The following is a 15,126-nucleotide window of genomic DNA, read 5'->3' on the forward strand; positions in this document are numbered from 1 at the left end:
AACAACAAAGAGCAAGATGGCTGGGACATGTATGGAGAGCAGGAGAGGAAACAGTAGCGTACTCAATATTAGATTGGACCCCTGGAAGTGCTAGAAGAAGAGGAAGACCAAGGTCTACATGGTGGCAAGAGGTAAAAGACGACCTTAAGAGAATTGGGATGTGGAACTGGCAAGAAAAAACGAAAGATAGACGAGCCTGGCAGGATATGTGCCACAAGATATAAACAGAAGAGAATGGGGACTGATCTACCCCGAAACAAAGAAAAAAAAAGATCTAGAAAGCTCGTAAGAGCGGCGTTACCCCATCTGGGGTGTTTAGCCACCATATATATATCCAATTATGGGGGTTTTCGAGGTCGCTTAACACGAATTTCACGATGGTGATGACCTACGAGTTACTGGTGATCGGGGTGGCTGGTTAATATGTCGTCTCCTGGAGCCCTGTGGAAATTCATTATGAAACTGGCCAAATATGTATATCCTGAGGGTTTTCGAGGTCGCTGAATACGTATATCTCGACAGAAAAAGTGCACTAGGTTCTCATTATTAAGGTTTCATAAAATTTCAAAAGTTTTATATAAAAAATGAAAAACAAAAATTCTGAGCGAAAAAAGCGAGAAATAATCGTGGTATAACGCACGATTATTGGAGAATATGTCTTATATAATAATGAAGGTGTATCACATAAGTACCATACATACAAATTAAAACCGGGAGATTCTTCTTCTTTTTGTTGATATTCGTAAAGATATTTCATGAATGCTGTCAATTCCATTAAGAGCCCTAAATTTGGAAGGATTTATTCGGAGTTTTTCAATGAAGGCTCTGCTTCAGAGAATCTGCAGAGACTTCATTGAAACGGCAGTCAGTTTATCTACGAGTCAACGGAAATAAATCTAAGTTCATGATAATGACCACCACAAAGAAAGGGGGTAATGAGAAGTTTCTCAATACAACCACAAAAGTTTCCAGAAAGGCGTAGGCGATTACTTCGTACTGCCTCAATCGATAAATAAAAGACTTCAACTTTTTTATAAAATAAACAAAAAGGATTCCTTTTTTTTTATTAAAACTATTACCGTTCAAACGGTAGGAACTACTAGCTATCCTTTAAAATAAAAGAAAATACTTTTGAATAAATGAACAAATCGTATTGTACTTTTTGAATTGTCTTTTCGCACAAAACACTACTCACATTTACAAATTCGACAACGACCAATTGATTTTAGATTTTATTAATTAATCAATTTTATTTCACCTATTTCGTATTTATTTTGTCGCCGCCTCTGTTGGGCACGTGTGTTTTGTCTGGCCGCCGTTTCAAAAAAGAAAGATATTTCCTTATTCCAAAAATAAATGAGCATATTTTTCGACACATTTACCCTAATTTGAAGTAGGAAATAAAAACTGGGGAGGTTAAGATATCGCTTCGCAACTGACTCGTGCTTTTCGATGTACAGAGTTAAATAATTCGGATCTTTAATCAACTGTGTACGAGGTCTGGCTATTAAATAACGAAACAGGTTAAAAAAGGGTTTTATTATAAAAATTATTCTATGTTCGAATGCTCTCCTACAAGATATTGTCTTCCCCTCGCCACACACCTTTCCAAACGTTTTTTCCATTGAACAAAGTCCCTTTCGAAGCAGATTTTATCTTCGGAAACAAAAAAAGTCGCACGGTGCCAAATCTGCTAAGTACGGCGGGTGTTCGAGCACTGGAATGCGCTTACTGGTGCAGAATCGTGCCGTTTTTTACAAACTCGTTCTCGCAGTTTTACCAAAACTGACAAATCGTTAGTCTTGTTGACTGTCTCTCCCTTCTGAACCCACACGATACCGTTAATGTAGAAAAAACGATCAACATTGCATTGAATGTAGATTTGCTCTCTCGGCTCTCACTAAAGTGCTTACACCACTCAAAAACGCGCGCACCAGATAGAGAATTATCGCCATAGCCCTCTTACAACAATTTATAGCACTCAGTCGGATTTTTTTTTAATTTAAATTAAAATTTGAGATTGAAACGTTGCTCCTGTTTTTCGTCACACATGGTTTTCGGCACGTGCAGTCTCGTTATTTAATAGCCAGACCTCATATATTATAGTATTCGATAATTGTTATCATTGTTTTAGATGAATTTATCATTAAATTTTATAGTAAAATATTGGATTTTCTACATTTTATAATGTGTATCTGGGGTTCACATAAACATTGTTTTAATACAATAGACCTTTCATAGTTCATAGTAGAATGGTGGATGGCCAAAGGACGTTAAGCACATAGGTCTTCTGATAAACCCGTCGTGCCTCACTTAAAATTAGAAAAGCCCATCAGGCGCTATGGTTTGGATCTTTTGACGAATCAGGATGATTCCTAATCAACCGAAGACGAAAAAACTGCTGTGATTGGCGGATGAAGACCGCATGATGGCTCGCGTCGATAAATTTGTAGCACACGACTCACGGCCAGCATCACGATTCGATCGTTCCTCTGATTTCGCGTAGTTAGCATCAAGCTCTACTGTGGGAGCAGTTTTAGGGCTTTTGGCGCCAATTCTTGTCTTAACAGGCTTTACTTGGACCTCCAGTTTGGAAGCCCTGGACAGAGGATGATTGGAGGAACATGCAATCTTAGAATCCGGGGCCTTTGAGACATGTGGCATCTCGGGAACTTAGCATTGTTCGCGGCACCCTGGAATAAGTCCATATAAATGAGGCATCCTTTGCATCAGCCCCCTCCTTATGACCACATATGTGTGCCCGACGAGGGCGGCTGCTAGGACCCCTTACAAATGTCAAAGTCAAGCGGCTCCTTGAGGGGCAATAGACTTTTGTATGTACGTGGAACTATTTGTAAATATTCTCTTTTTCTTATATTTGATTCTATTTCTATAATTAAATGTATGTTAATTTGACTTTTGATGTTTTCTTGTTGCAGTTTTATTTTTTTTATCGTATTGATGACCTTTTAATCTATTTTCTAAATATTGAGATGTCTGCCCTATGTAAATAGCGTCGCACTCATTACAAAGTACTTGATATTTCATATAACTTTCTTGGTTTTCAAGTGTTTTATATTTAAGTTTAATGAAATATTTCGATGCTGTATTATGTCCTTTACGACTTATAAGAAAATATCTATTGAAATCATTCGATAGTTGTCTTTGTACGAGTACATATGGCAAGGAAAAATTATTTTATTGGTTTAGTTTCAATTTGGTTTATTGATTTTTCATAGTATTTGCTAGTCTTTGTCTGAAATATGTCATTTATCATTTTTCCGAGATAATTTGAGGAAGATTTTATTTTTTGAATAGCTACGCATCTAAATTCAGGATCTACTAGTCGTATAGCTTTATCAGCCAAATTCATTGTGAATCGATACGAATTAAATTCTTCATTTTTGTTTTCAATTTCGATTTTTTGGTACAGCAATAAACGCGTATCTATGTAACAAAAAAATAATGGAATATTCATATTAAAGACAGTTTGCTTAAGATCTTCCATTACTAGTTGTACTATAAGACTTGATACCTATGCTCCCATAGCACATATTAAATCAAATGGATACTAGTTTGAGATGTGTCAAGTCCCGGATGATCAAAAATAACATCAATGCTAAGATATGAAGGTAGGTTTGTTATTTTTGAGTATATTTAGATTCCTATTTTTAGGATACCCCGTACATTTGTTTCCAATGAATTAAAAAGCATATGGAGAAAGTGTATCTTTGGATCGGTTTTGTTTAAGTAGACTTTGTCCAAGAAATTAAACTTTCGGAAAACTAAAAAAAACTGTTTAAATCATAATATTTCATTAGGAATATTTTCAAAAAAATGTCAACATGTAAAGAAATATACCATTAAATGTCAAGTAAAAACTGTAAGACAATTACTAAAAATATAGTATAATTACTTAAATGAGTTTAAAAGTGGAAAAAAACCAAAGATGTAGATTTGAGGCCGTATTTCTGATTTATAGATCATGGATGGTTTCTTCAACCTCGAAATCGCTGGTAATCTCTTGAGATCTGTCGGCCAGTTAGAAATTTCTTCGAAAAATCCCCGATGCTTGTCTGGAATGTAGGATCTCAGTTTTTTAATATCTTCCATCTTTGCAGTTTTTATTGGTACTCGACCTAGGTAAGCCTTAACCGGAGGTGGGGAGAGAGTATCTGCTTTTGTTTTAGCCAGTAAAAAGTGGTGATGAATAATACCATTTATTGTAGGGTAGGCTTCAACACATCCTTTTAACTTAGATTCATAAACAAACATAAAGAGAGTACCAATCTGAAAGTACATTTTATCCGTTTAATCTGTGTTTTTTCCTTTTATTTCTTGTGATATACACGATTTTTTGTAAAATCTATTTTGCAATCTCTTGAAATCTAAAACTATGTCAGATGATGTAACCTCATGAACACTGAACATATTAAATCGTGACGATTTTTTCAAAATTATGTCAGTTATTTCGTGAACATCAAAATTGCAGTCATGTTTCTTTAAAGCCTTAGATATTATTCCGAAATCACTGTCACACGGGAGGAAACTGTGGCCGCGAACAGGGAAATACTGAGTGACCCTCTGGAAACGACCTGAATGTCTGTCAGTTATTAGCAGAACCTTGACATCGCTTGGTTTTTGTTTTGGCCTGAACAGTTATCACTGAACAGACGAAGCTCATCGTATTGGCTTGTACTGGACTGTACAAGGATGTTTAGTAACAGTCATTACAATATTTTGGAGGTTATAATAACAATAGACAAAAATGAGCAGTAATAGCTGACTGCAGATAATAGGAGAAAGTCCAGAAATCAAACAACAGAATCCATAGAGGAAGTGGACTTTTAAAAAAACTATTTGGACTCGCGTCCTTTTAAAATAAATCAAAAAATCAAAAAGCTGATTTGATCCATTGTGATAAAATCGCCATTTTAACAAAAATTTATGTATTCTGATGTTTAGACTACAAAATCACCAAAGCCTGGAAATCGAAAAAAAATGGAGTAGGTAACGTTACAAGAAAACCGATTGATTTAATGCACTCATCTATCATTATAGTGTAAAGGTTTGTGATCAAGACAAATATAAACATTCAAATGAGCGAAATATTCAGTATTTTTTCTGTTAGATTGTAAAACGTCAAAAAATTGCGGATTTTAATCCATTATCAATCATATTTATTATGTACTGGATTACTGGAAAATACAGTTTTTTCTAAAATGTCATATGATTACAATTTATAAACAAATGTGTATCAATTTCTAAAGGCCGCTTGACATAATGCAATATACCGTGCAAGGAATTGCACGCAAGTCTCGGTAAACAGTAAAAGTGAACCAATTCCTAACCTAAAATTTTATCTTTTATTTTGTACATAGTTTAACAATGAAAACAACTAAGCTAAGTTGTACGAAAGTCAACTGATCTGCATGCTTTTGATCAAGAAATATCTTGCACTGTATTACACGTTGTACAAATACCAAATACTAGTAGTACTATAAAAGTCACAAATCAAGAAGTAGAATTGAAAAATGATTCCCTAAAGGCCGCTTGACATGATGCAAGACAACATGCAAGAAATTGCATCTAATTCCTCAAAATATTTCATTTGACATTATGTCGGTCTTACCACTGCATCATGGTTGCCACTAATCAAAATTCCAAAAGTAAAAGTAAACAATTTCTAACCTCAAACTTTATTTAATATTTTGTGGGCAGTTTAAAATTAAAAATAACAAAGTAAATTAAAATAGACAAGAAAAAAGTGGCGAGTGCATCACTGGCAACAATTATATCTGCCTCTGCCTTGCTTTTGGAGTATGATGGACAGATTAGCTAGAGAATTAGATGAGAAAACAGAAAAATTAGTTGAGAATGGATAAAGAAACTCCCAAGGAAAATAAAACGTAATATCAGCAGATAAGAAAATCATTTGCGCATGCTTTTGATAAAAAAAATATTTTGCACGTTGTCTTGCATGATGTCAAGCGACCTTAAAAAATATTAATATTGAAAATCGCAATAATTGTAAATATGTAAATATTGTTTAAGTTAAATTATTCTTAATTACTCGTTCCTAACGTTCTCAATGTCTGAAATTACGCTTGTTATTATTTTACACCTAGGTAAATAAAACATTTTTTTTTTACATAAACGTAGAAAAAATTGTATGAAACTCGTGCAAAAAGGGTTTATTGCACTCGGCGTGTGGTTAAACTCCGCGTGTGGTCAAACTCGGCCTGACTGCCTCATTAGACAAATTCGCAATACTTTTTGTATAAATAACTGTTCCCAGCAGTATAATTAATATAATATTGCCTTACCTCGGCTAAAGTAATAACTAATATAAAAATCGGTGGTGGACAACAAGTGTAATGGTCGGCATAATATTTTCTATCTCTGTCATCTGTCAGAAATTCATTCGCGACTATAGTAACCATCCTGCAAAAGAAATTATACTATCAGTTATTTATTCAGTAATTACAAATTACAAAAAAAATAATAAGTAATAGAAGAATAGACCAACTTTCAAGTTCAAGTTTCAAATTTAAAAATTTTTCATGATTGATCGATAAGCATTTCTCTTACACAATGGCAATAAATATGCCTCGATGTTTATTCGACATTATTTGAAAAAATCTTCCGAAAATCTTAAGTTCATTTAGAATTAAATTTGTTACTTAGGCCCCTTTCACACCAAACGAATCCGAATCAATCTGGATCACTCCGAATCAAGTTGAATCTGATTCGTCATCTCCACTCTTTCACACCAGCTGCATCAACCTGAATCTATAAAAATCCTTTCATCTTCTTTTTGTTTTCCTTCTTTTAGTTGCTTTCGAACTATCATCATGGACGCAGTTGTTTTAAATGCAATTTAAATCGCCAATTTTCATCCACACAGAAGATAGGAGATTTCTGTTGCTGTGATTTTTATCACTGGCGTCATAAATCGCACTATTTTCTTCAACTTTTAAAATTAATAACTCCACGTCCATCTCGTATGGTTGACCGGACGAGGAATCTGACAGGTTGAATCAAGTGCGCCTCGAATCAAACCTGATTGAACCAGATTCGTCCGGTCTGAAGGCGGAAAAAGAGTCCCTTCACATTTAAACGGAGCGCTCGAAGCCAAATCTTGGTCAATCAAACTCAACTTGATTCGGAGTGATTCTGATTGATTCGGATTCGTTTGGTGTGAAAGGGACCTTAGATTACAAATAGCTACAGTCACCCTTTGCATTCTATGTGAATGGTCTAGTCGTGAGAAAAGCCAACAGTAAAAAAGAATGGTAAAAAATAAAAACGTTGCGAGTTGGAATTTGGAATCTTGAGAGGAAGAGACTTGTATATTAAAAAAAAAGTATTATTTTCACCACTTCGCATAAAATTGAGGTTAAGTGGAGGGATTATCAAAAGAGAGACTCTTTTACATAACTTTGTGAGCAGTTTATTGATATATCCGAGGAAAAACTGATAGGAGGTTTACTCGGCCTGACATCAGGAAAGGGATGCTAACTTTGAGGATATAAGAGACAAAACAAGACAAAAACTATCAAGAAATCGTCGTTGACATGTTGAACAAATCCATTTTCTACACTCATACGTTGATCAGTTTCCTTCAAATATCATTAAAGTCGGAAAAGATCAGAGCGAAAGATTCCATAAAAACATCAAAGAAATGAAGAGAAGATATCAAGGAAGATGGAAGGTCAGCGTGAAAATAAAATACTGGTTGATGTTAAAAAGAGATACATTGGCACCCATTTAGGATTTTACGATGGACCCAGTATAGACCCAGACTTTGGTCAAGTATGTACAATTCTGGCGCTAGCTTTGAAGCCGTTATTGGCTCAAACTTGGTGGTACTTTGGGATGATAACAATGTCCCTCGGTTGGTTTAGAATCCAGGACCAGTCCTGGTTGCCTAGATAAACCCAATACCGGTCTGCAACCCTGGGCCAGGCTGGTTACTGGTAAAAATAGATTTTTAATATATTGTTAATAAAATTATAGTTTTATGACAAATTTCTATCAATGCACTCTAATAATTTTCTGTACATAAAAATATTAGTTAAATAATTATACATACTAAGAAATGATTCTATTTTTCATTGTATTTTATAACTTTATATAACTCTTTGAATAACTTTATGTAGTTATTCAGAGTTCTATCAATCTGGCTGACTATAGGATAGCCGAGGCAGGGTTACCCAGAGTTCAGCCAGGTGAATATGGGATGGTCGAGGTTAGGTTATATAGAGTTCAGCCAAACATGGCGGACTACAAAATGGACGAGGCTAAGTTACCCAGACTTCAACCAGGCTTGGGCTATTATTGTTTTGTCAAGGCCATGTTTCCCAGCGTTTGCCCAATCTAGGCCCCGTTGTTCCAGTCTGGGGGATCCAAAATGGGACGGGAAATTATTTTAGGCTCAATTCCCAGAATTGATTTCTTCCACTGGTTTAGAGCGACAGAGGATCGAGAGGTCAAGGCGTACATTTTAAAATTTACTAAAACCCTTTTTTTGCTTTTCCTTTTCTTCTTTTATTAAAATCTGTGGGTAATACAGACCAAAATGGTGTTTTAATTAGTTATACATGGTGTTCCGGAACTTGATACAAAAAACGCGGGAGTAAAAATAATGCTGTGACATAGTGCATTCCAAATTATACATTCTAATATTATGCATTTTTAAAGGATGATTACGATTGTCCAAGAAGTGTGTTACACGGAATAAATAATTCTAAACTACTAAAAATCCGACACTTTTACAGGGACAACCTGTACAATATAAAGATAGCGAAAATTAATTTTTAATTCGATTTTCCAACAAAGAGATACTCTTTGTTTAACTCGACAAAATTTGTGGTTCAGGAAATATGTAGATTTTTAGATCGTTGTACATGTCAAGAAAACCGTTCGCCATAAAGAGACATTCTGAAAAAAATTATCATAAATTAATTATTTATGGAAAATACTCACAGGAGAAATTAGAACACAAATTTTTGGAGGATTAATAAATAAATTAATATTTATATATTAAATATAATTAAAACATTTGTACTAAAAACTATCGAAGATCATATTACTTGCATAAGGAAAAACTCGAAAGAGATTAATAATTACAATATAAAATTTTTATTTAATAAGTGAATTTGTTGGGGAGGTCTATTTGCATGGCCAGCATGTTCCCCTGAATTAAATACCTCAAAAACTTGGTATATGGAACAGTTGATTCTGTTTAAATACCTCCTGTAAGTATTTTCAATAAATAATTAGAATTTATGATAATTTTCTTCAGAATGTCTCTTTATGTCGAACAGTTTCGCGTGTAATCTGTGTAATTAACTGTTACTCGAAACACGTAAATTCGATGATCATTTGACTGGCCTATACTCGAAATTTTGGCGAGAGCGCGTCAGTCTCGCCATGGAAATCCTCTCACTTTCTTATATGTATTTATTTATATTCGAAGACAAGTCTGGACTTGAAAATATCAACGGGTCATGCTTTCGGAATGTCTGTAAGTTCTATTTCGGTTAATATGTCCGTTATTTTTTTGTTGTTTGAGTATATTATTTCTTTTATGAGTGTTGAGATGTGGTCGGATATTTTTGGTATGTAAGAGACAATTTTTAAAAATTAATCTAAATATTGATAAAGTATATTGAAATGTACTACATATGGAGATAAATATTCTATTTATGATTACAAATATAGATGCACAAACTATACAGTGAGACTATTTAAGCTAGAAATATCAAATTTGGGGAGCGTTTAGGCAAAAAATGTCGAGTTTCTTCAAGGTGTAGATTAAGTTTTGCTTTCAATAAAAGCCTTTATTTTTAATAGCATATCTAAATATATTCCAAAATATATCATACTATTTTCACCTGACAATATGAGAATTCTCTAGTATGCATAGAACTCTTCAATAGTTAAATTTTAGCACGTTAATTATTTTTTTTTATGTGTAAATTATATCCATCAATTGCCTTCTTATTGGGATAACGAACCATTTCATTATTGAAAATGCTTTATAATGTTTCACTAATTAATGAAGTCTTTATTTTTGTATCTTGGTGAAGAGTACATAAGAGAGTTAGGTTAGGTTAGGGTTGTTTGAAAAGTTACCCACCTCAACCAACAAAATATTGATATAAGTTGGGAAATATATTTACACATGCGTTGGGAGATTTTCTCTAAAATTCCAGTCATTTTGGACGATCAGCTTCTACTTCTTCTACAAGGGATTCCTTCATTCCTTCCCTCCACGCCGAATGTGTGCAGCTTTGGATAGAGGAAGAGCCAATGACCAATTTTAGGTGGTCAAAAGGCTTGAAAATCACCACAAATCACGCCGAATGGGTCCAGCTTTAGATAGAGGAAGAGCCAATGACCAATTTTAGGTGGTTAAAAGGCTTGAAAATCACCACAAATCACGCCGAATGGGTCCAGCTTTAGATAGAGGAAGAGCCAATGACCAATTTTAGGTGGTCAAAAGGCTTGAAAATCACCACAAATCACGCCGAATGGGTCCAGCTTTAGATAGAGGAAGAGCCAATGACCAATTTTAGGTGGTTAAAAGGCTTGAAAACCACAAATCACGCCGAATGGGTGCAACTTTAGGTAGAGGAAGAGCCAGTGACCAATTTTAGGTGGTCAAAAGGCTTGAAAACCACAAATCACGCCGAATGGGTGCAGCTTTGGATAGAGGAAGAGCCAATGACCAATTTTAGGTGGTTAAAAGGCTTGAAAACCACAAATCACGCCGAATGGGTGCAACTTTAGGTAGAGGAAGAGCCAGTGACCAATTTTAGGTGGTCAAAAGGCTTGAAAACCACAAATCACGCCGAATGGGTGCAGCTTTGGATAGAGGAAGAGCCAGTCACCAATTTTAGGTGGTCAAAAGGCTTGAAAACCACAAATCACGCCGAATGGGTGCAGCTTTGGATAGAGGAAGAGCCAGTGACCAATTTTAGGTGGTCAAAAGGCTTGAAAACCACAAATCACGCCGAATGGGTGCAGCTTTGGATAGAGGAAGAGCCAATGACCAATTTTAGGTGGTTAAAAGGCTTGAAAACCACAAATCACGCCGAATGGGTGCAACTTTAGGTAGAGGAAGAGCCAGTGACCAATTTTAGGTGGTCAAAAGGCTTGAAAACCACAAATCACGCCGAATGGGTGCAGCTTTGGATAGAGGAAGAGCCAGTCACCAATTTTAGGTGGTCAAAAGGCTTGAAAACCACAAATCACGCCGAATGGGTGCAGCTTTGGATAGAGGAAGAGCCAGTGACCAATTTTAGGTGGTCAAAAGGCATGAAACTATCCAGAATAAATTTTCTATTCCAATTGAAAATCTTTTCTTCTAGGAGAGACAATTCTTTATATTTTGAAGATCCCAATACAGGTATAAACAAAAACTGGAGATCTTCTAACAGTTAGGAGTATCGTATACGACTCAACAACTCAGTAGTCGTTCACGACTATTTTTAAAGGACAGTTTTACTCGTGCGTCAACAGTAGGTAACGACAACATTGATATCGAGGCAGATTATGCCAATATTGATGATAAATTAATTTTTTCTATAAATTGCGAACATCAATTCATAAATATTCGTAAAATATTAATTATTAATCTTGTTAATAGATAAAGCGAATTTAGAGCTTCGAATTGAGTCAATTGAAAATTCGAATGATCCTGAATTGAGGATCACGGCGAACAATATGATGCATGGTGCACGCGAGGATGAAGACTACCAAACAACTGAATAATTTCAGGGACCTAATTGTGACAAAAATGATTTATGACGTTTTGTTAATAATTAAGAGAGAGGCGTAAATGTTCTTGAACTAAAATAAGTCTTAGTTCTTACTCTCCTTAAAATTTACGGCTATCCGAAGCATGATTTTCGTATTGTTGGTTTCCTCTCTGGTTTCTATTCCGTAAGTTATGATTGGCCTTATACAAGTCTTATAGATCCTAATCTTGCTATCCTTTCGCATGTATTCGCATATTACATGCCTTGAGGAGCCCGATATGACAGTCGCTTTGTTGATCTGGCTTCTTAGGTCCTTCACTGCGTCGTGGTAACTCGACAGGTGCATACCCAGGTATTTAAGTTGTGAGACTTGTTCGATGATTTTGTCCTGAACTACCAGTTTACATAGTACGGGCTCTTCAGCAAAGGTTATGCTTTTCGTTTTTTCTGTGGATATAGTCATGTTCATCAATTGGCTGATATGGAAGAATTTGTGTAGTCTGTAGGTCGTCCTGCCTTTCCGCGAAAATAGCTGCATCGTCAGCGTAGCCTATCATGCTGATTCTTTTATTCTGTCCCGGGACGGAAATTGTATTCGTGCTAAATTGTGTGCGGATCCGCGTTTTTTGTCACTAAGCCATAGTTCTACCCCGATTAAATTTAAAAAATGGCAAAATATTGTATTCAAGAGCCAAATTTAATATATATAAAATAGTTAAGCAACATGTAGTAGAACGTTCTTACCTGCGAAATAATGGCGGTTCCACAAGAAGTAGATGGAAGTCGTTTTCTGACGAAACTTCGCGATCTCGATGATGGACGGCACATTTAAAGCTTCTCGATCTTTTTCCAGTCATCTGAAACCAACAATTACATGCGAATTAAATTATACTGCTCGCATCAAAATGACATTAGAGTGACAAGGTAAATTAAATTAGAGGTTATACGATCTTGAAACTTCGAAACAATAACTTTTCTAGCGATTTCTGATAGATATTTTCGAAAATAAATGGGCCCACGATACCATTGGCAAAATTGAAAGGTTATTGATTTGATAGTGACATTTATCACACAAGATAAAAGTTGAAAAATCTTTTCAAAATAAAATCTAATGATTGAAAATGAATTAATTAAATGCATTGTCTATTATGCTCCATATACGAGGTTTGTATCGAAGTATCTGAGATTTTCTGAAAATGACAAAACTCAAATATGGAACTGTCATTAAATATTTGTTTTCGAGGCAATACACCAACGTGAATGAAAGGAGTGAAATTTTGGATAGATGAAATCGAACGTTGCCATTTTGACTGATGACGAGTCGTATCATCGAAAAAGTTCACCAAATGTTCATTAATTCCGAATAAGGCAAAGACGGCTTCATCAGCCAGAAAAGTGATGGCGACCTTTTTTGGAGATAGTCATGGGATTATGTTCATCGACTATCTTCATTGCTTTATAAGTTACAGTAAGAAATTGCTAAAAGTGATCGCATTTGAAGAAAAAGAAAGTGCTTTTCCATAAGGAGAACGCATCTTCTCACACTTCCTTAATCGTCTTGGTTAAAATTCACGAATTGCACTTAGAAATAGTTGACTACCCACGGTTTTCACCACCATTCTTTCTTTTTTAAATTACTTTCTGTTTTAATAATATTTGTATAATCAAACTGATGTTTCGTTTTTATATTTTGTTGGAGCTGTGGCAGAATTTTTTTATCATATTTGTGACTTTTTGTTCTATTTTCCAGTGTATTGGCTTGTTTGGCTAATATATGTAACTGAACAATTATTACAATGAATTTCATCAACAGTATTGCACTTTTTTATTTCGATGTTATTGATTTCATTATAGAAAACTGTTTTAACAATAGGTTATTACGTTTGTTGCAAATTTTTAGATCATATTTCTTGACTAAATGTTGAATTGTTGTGACAATCTATTTATGGAAGGAAGAGATATAAATTGTTGATTATTATTTTGTGGGTTGTAAAATTCTTTTATTCTGAAAATTGTATTAATTAGTTTTATGGGGTAAGCATTTAATTGCAATGCATTTTTTGCCTTGACGATGCTAGTTTTTCGGTATTCAGTATCTGAAAATTTAATAGCACGATGTGCAAGATCTTATTATAACTGATTTTATTGTGAAAAAAAGTGGTTCGAGTTACAATTAATGTATCTAGATGACCAGATTTTCTTGGTATACCATTCTGTTTTTAAATTGTTATTTTTGTGATGTAAAGTAGTATCTAGAAAGTTAGTTTTATTATTTTCTTCAATTTCCATTGTAAATTTTAATTTTACATGAAAACTATAGAATTGTTTTATGACATTTTCTTTTTCGTCTTTAGGTATTGTTGTTATGCAATCATCAACAAATCTATAAAAAAATGGGATTTTTCATTGTTTGCTCTTCAAGTTCTTCCATAACTATTTGTGCTACAATGCTGGATATTGATGAACCCATTGCACATCCGTCTATTTGTTTAAAAATTTGATTTTCATATGAGAAGTAAGTAGAATTAAGGATTAATTCCAAAGCATATAGAAATTCATCTAGAGCGTTGTCGATGAGTCATGCGATAAGAAAAACACGACACAAGTTGGTATTCCCAAGGTCCAAAAGGAGAACCCGCTCTCGGGTAAAACTAGAGGGAAAGATATAGCAAATACCGTGCCAAAATGTCTTAAACACAATGGGATCAATTTAATTAAAGTCGTTTCAATAGCAACTGAAGGAACCAGAAGTATAAATAATAAAAGGGCAACTACGATTCTTCAGAGCAAAATAAACCACGAAAGTTTCACCGTATAATACATTTCCGGCCGAAATAGTTGAGGTTATGAATTTGGTAATCAAAATTGTTCAAAGCGTCTTGTCAAAAGCTTTTCACCATCACCAACAAATGGTTGCAAAAATTTTACTTTATGGTGGATATCATTTAGAAATTGAATGTACTAAAACTAAGATTACAAGGAAAGGGAAACCAATATTTTGGTAGAAGAACTGGTTTGTTTTGAAGAAGCGCTTTGTACTCAAACATTTTAGTATACTTTTGTCTAAAAACTTTTTTCGAAAAATTTAGACAACACCTGCATCTCTAAAAATTTACTGAAAACATTTAATATCTGGATAACGGTAAGGTTTAGCTATAGGAAAGTATACTTAAATTTGCCTTATTGTTAACCCCTGAATGCATTAAAAAAGAACCGGGTGGTTCTATTTGAAACAATTAAAAAATTTGATATTTATGAAGTTAAACTTTGAAAACTTATACACACCCTGTATAAAATGAAAAATTTTTCATCCGCTAGAATTTTGAAAATATTTTAGTTAAAAAGATCGTCTCCGAAA

General features: G+C 34.5%; 1 protein-coding gene across 3 annotated transcripts in view; it reads right to left on the reverse strand.

Annotated features, from left to right (window-relative positions):
* Window positions 1-15,126, reverse strand: part of LOC130447035 (protein rhomboid) — an 82,817-nt gene that overhangs the window by 22,963 nt on the left and 44,728 nt on the right. For all 3 annotated transcript variants that reach the window (XM_056783646.1, XM_056783645.1, XM_056783644.1), the window contains exons 2-3: window positions 12,513-12,625; window positions 6,327-6,444 (exon numbers count right to left, since the gene is read on the reverse strand). In XM_056783646.1, the coding sequence (XP_056639624.1) occupies window positions 6,327-6,444; window positions 12,513-12,625 (231 nt within the window). The remainder of the gene's footprint in view (window positions 1-6,326; window positions 6,445-12,512; window positions 12,626-15,126) is intronic.

This window comes from Diorhabda sublineata, chromosome 7 (assembly GCF_026230105.1).
Source record: "Diorhabda sublineata isolate icDioSubl1.1 chromosome 7, icDioSubl1.1, whole genome shotgun sequence".
Lineage (NCBI taxonomy): Eukaryota > Metazoa > Arthropoda > Insecta > Coleoptera > Chrysomelidae > Diorhabda > Diorhabda sublineata.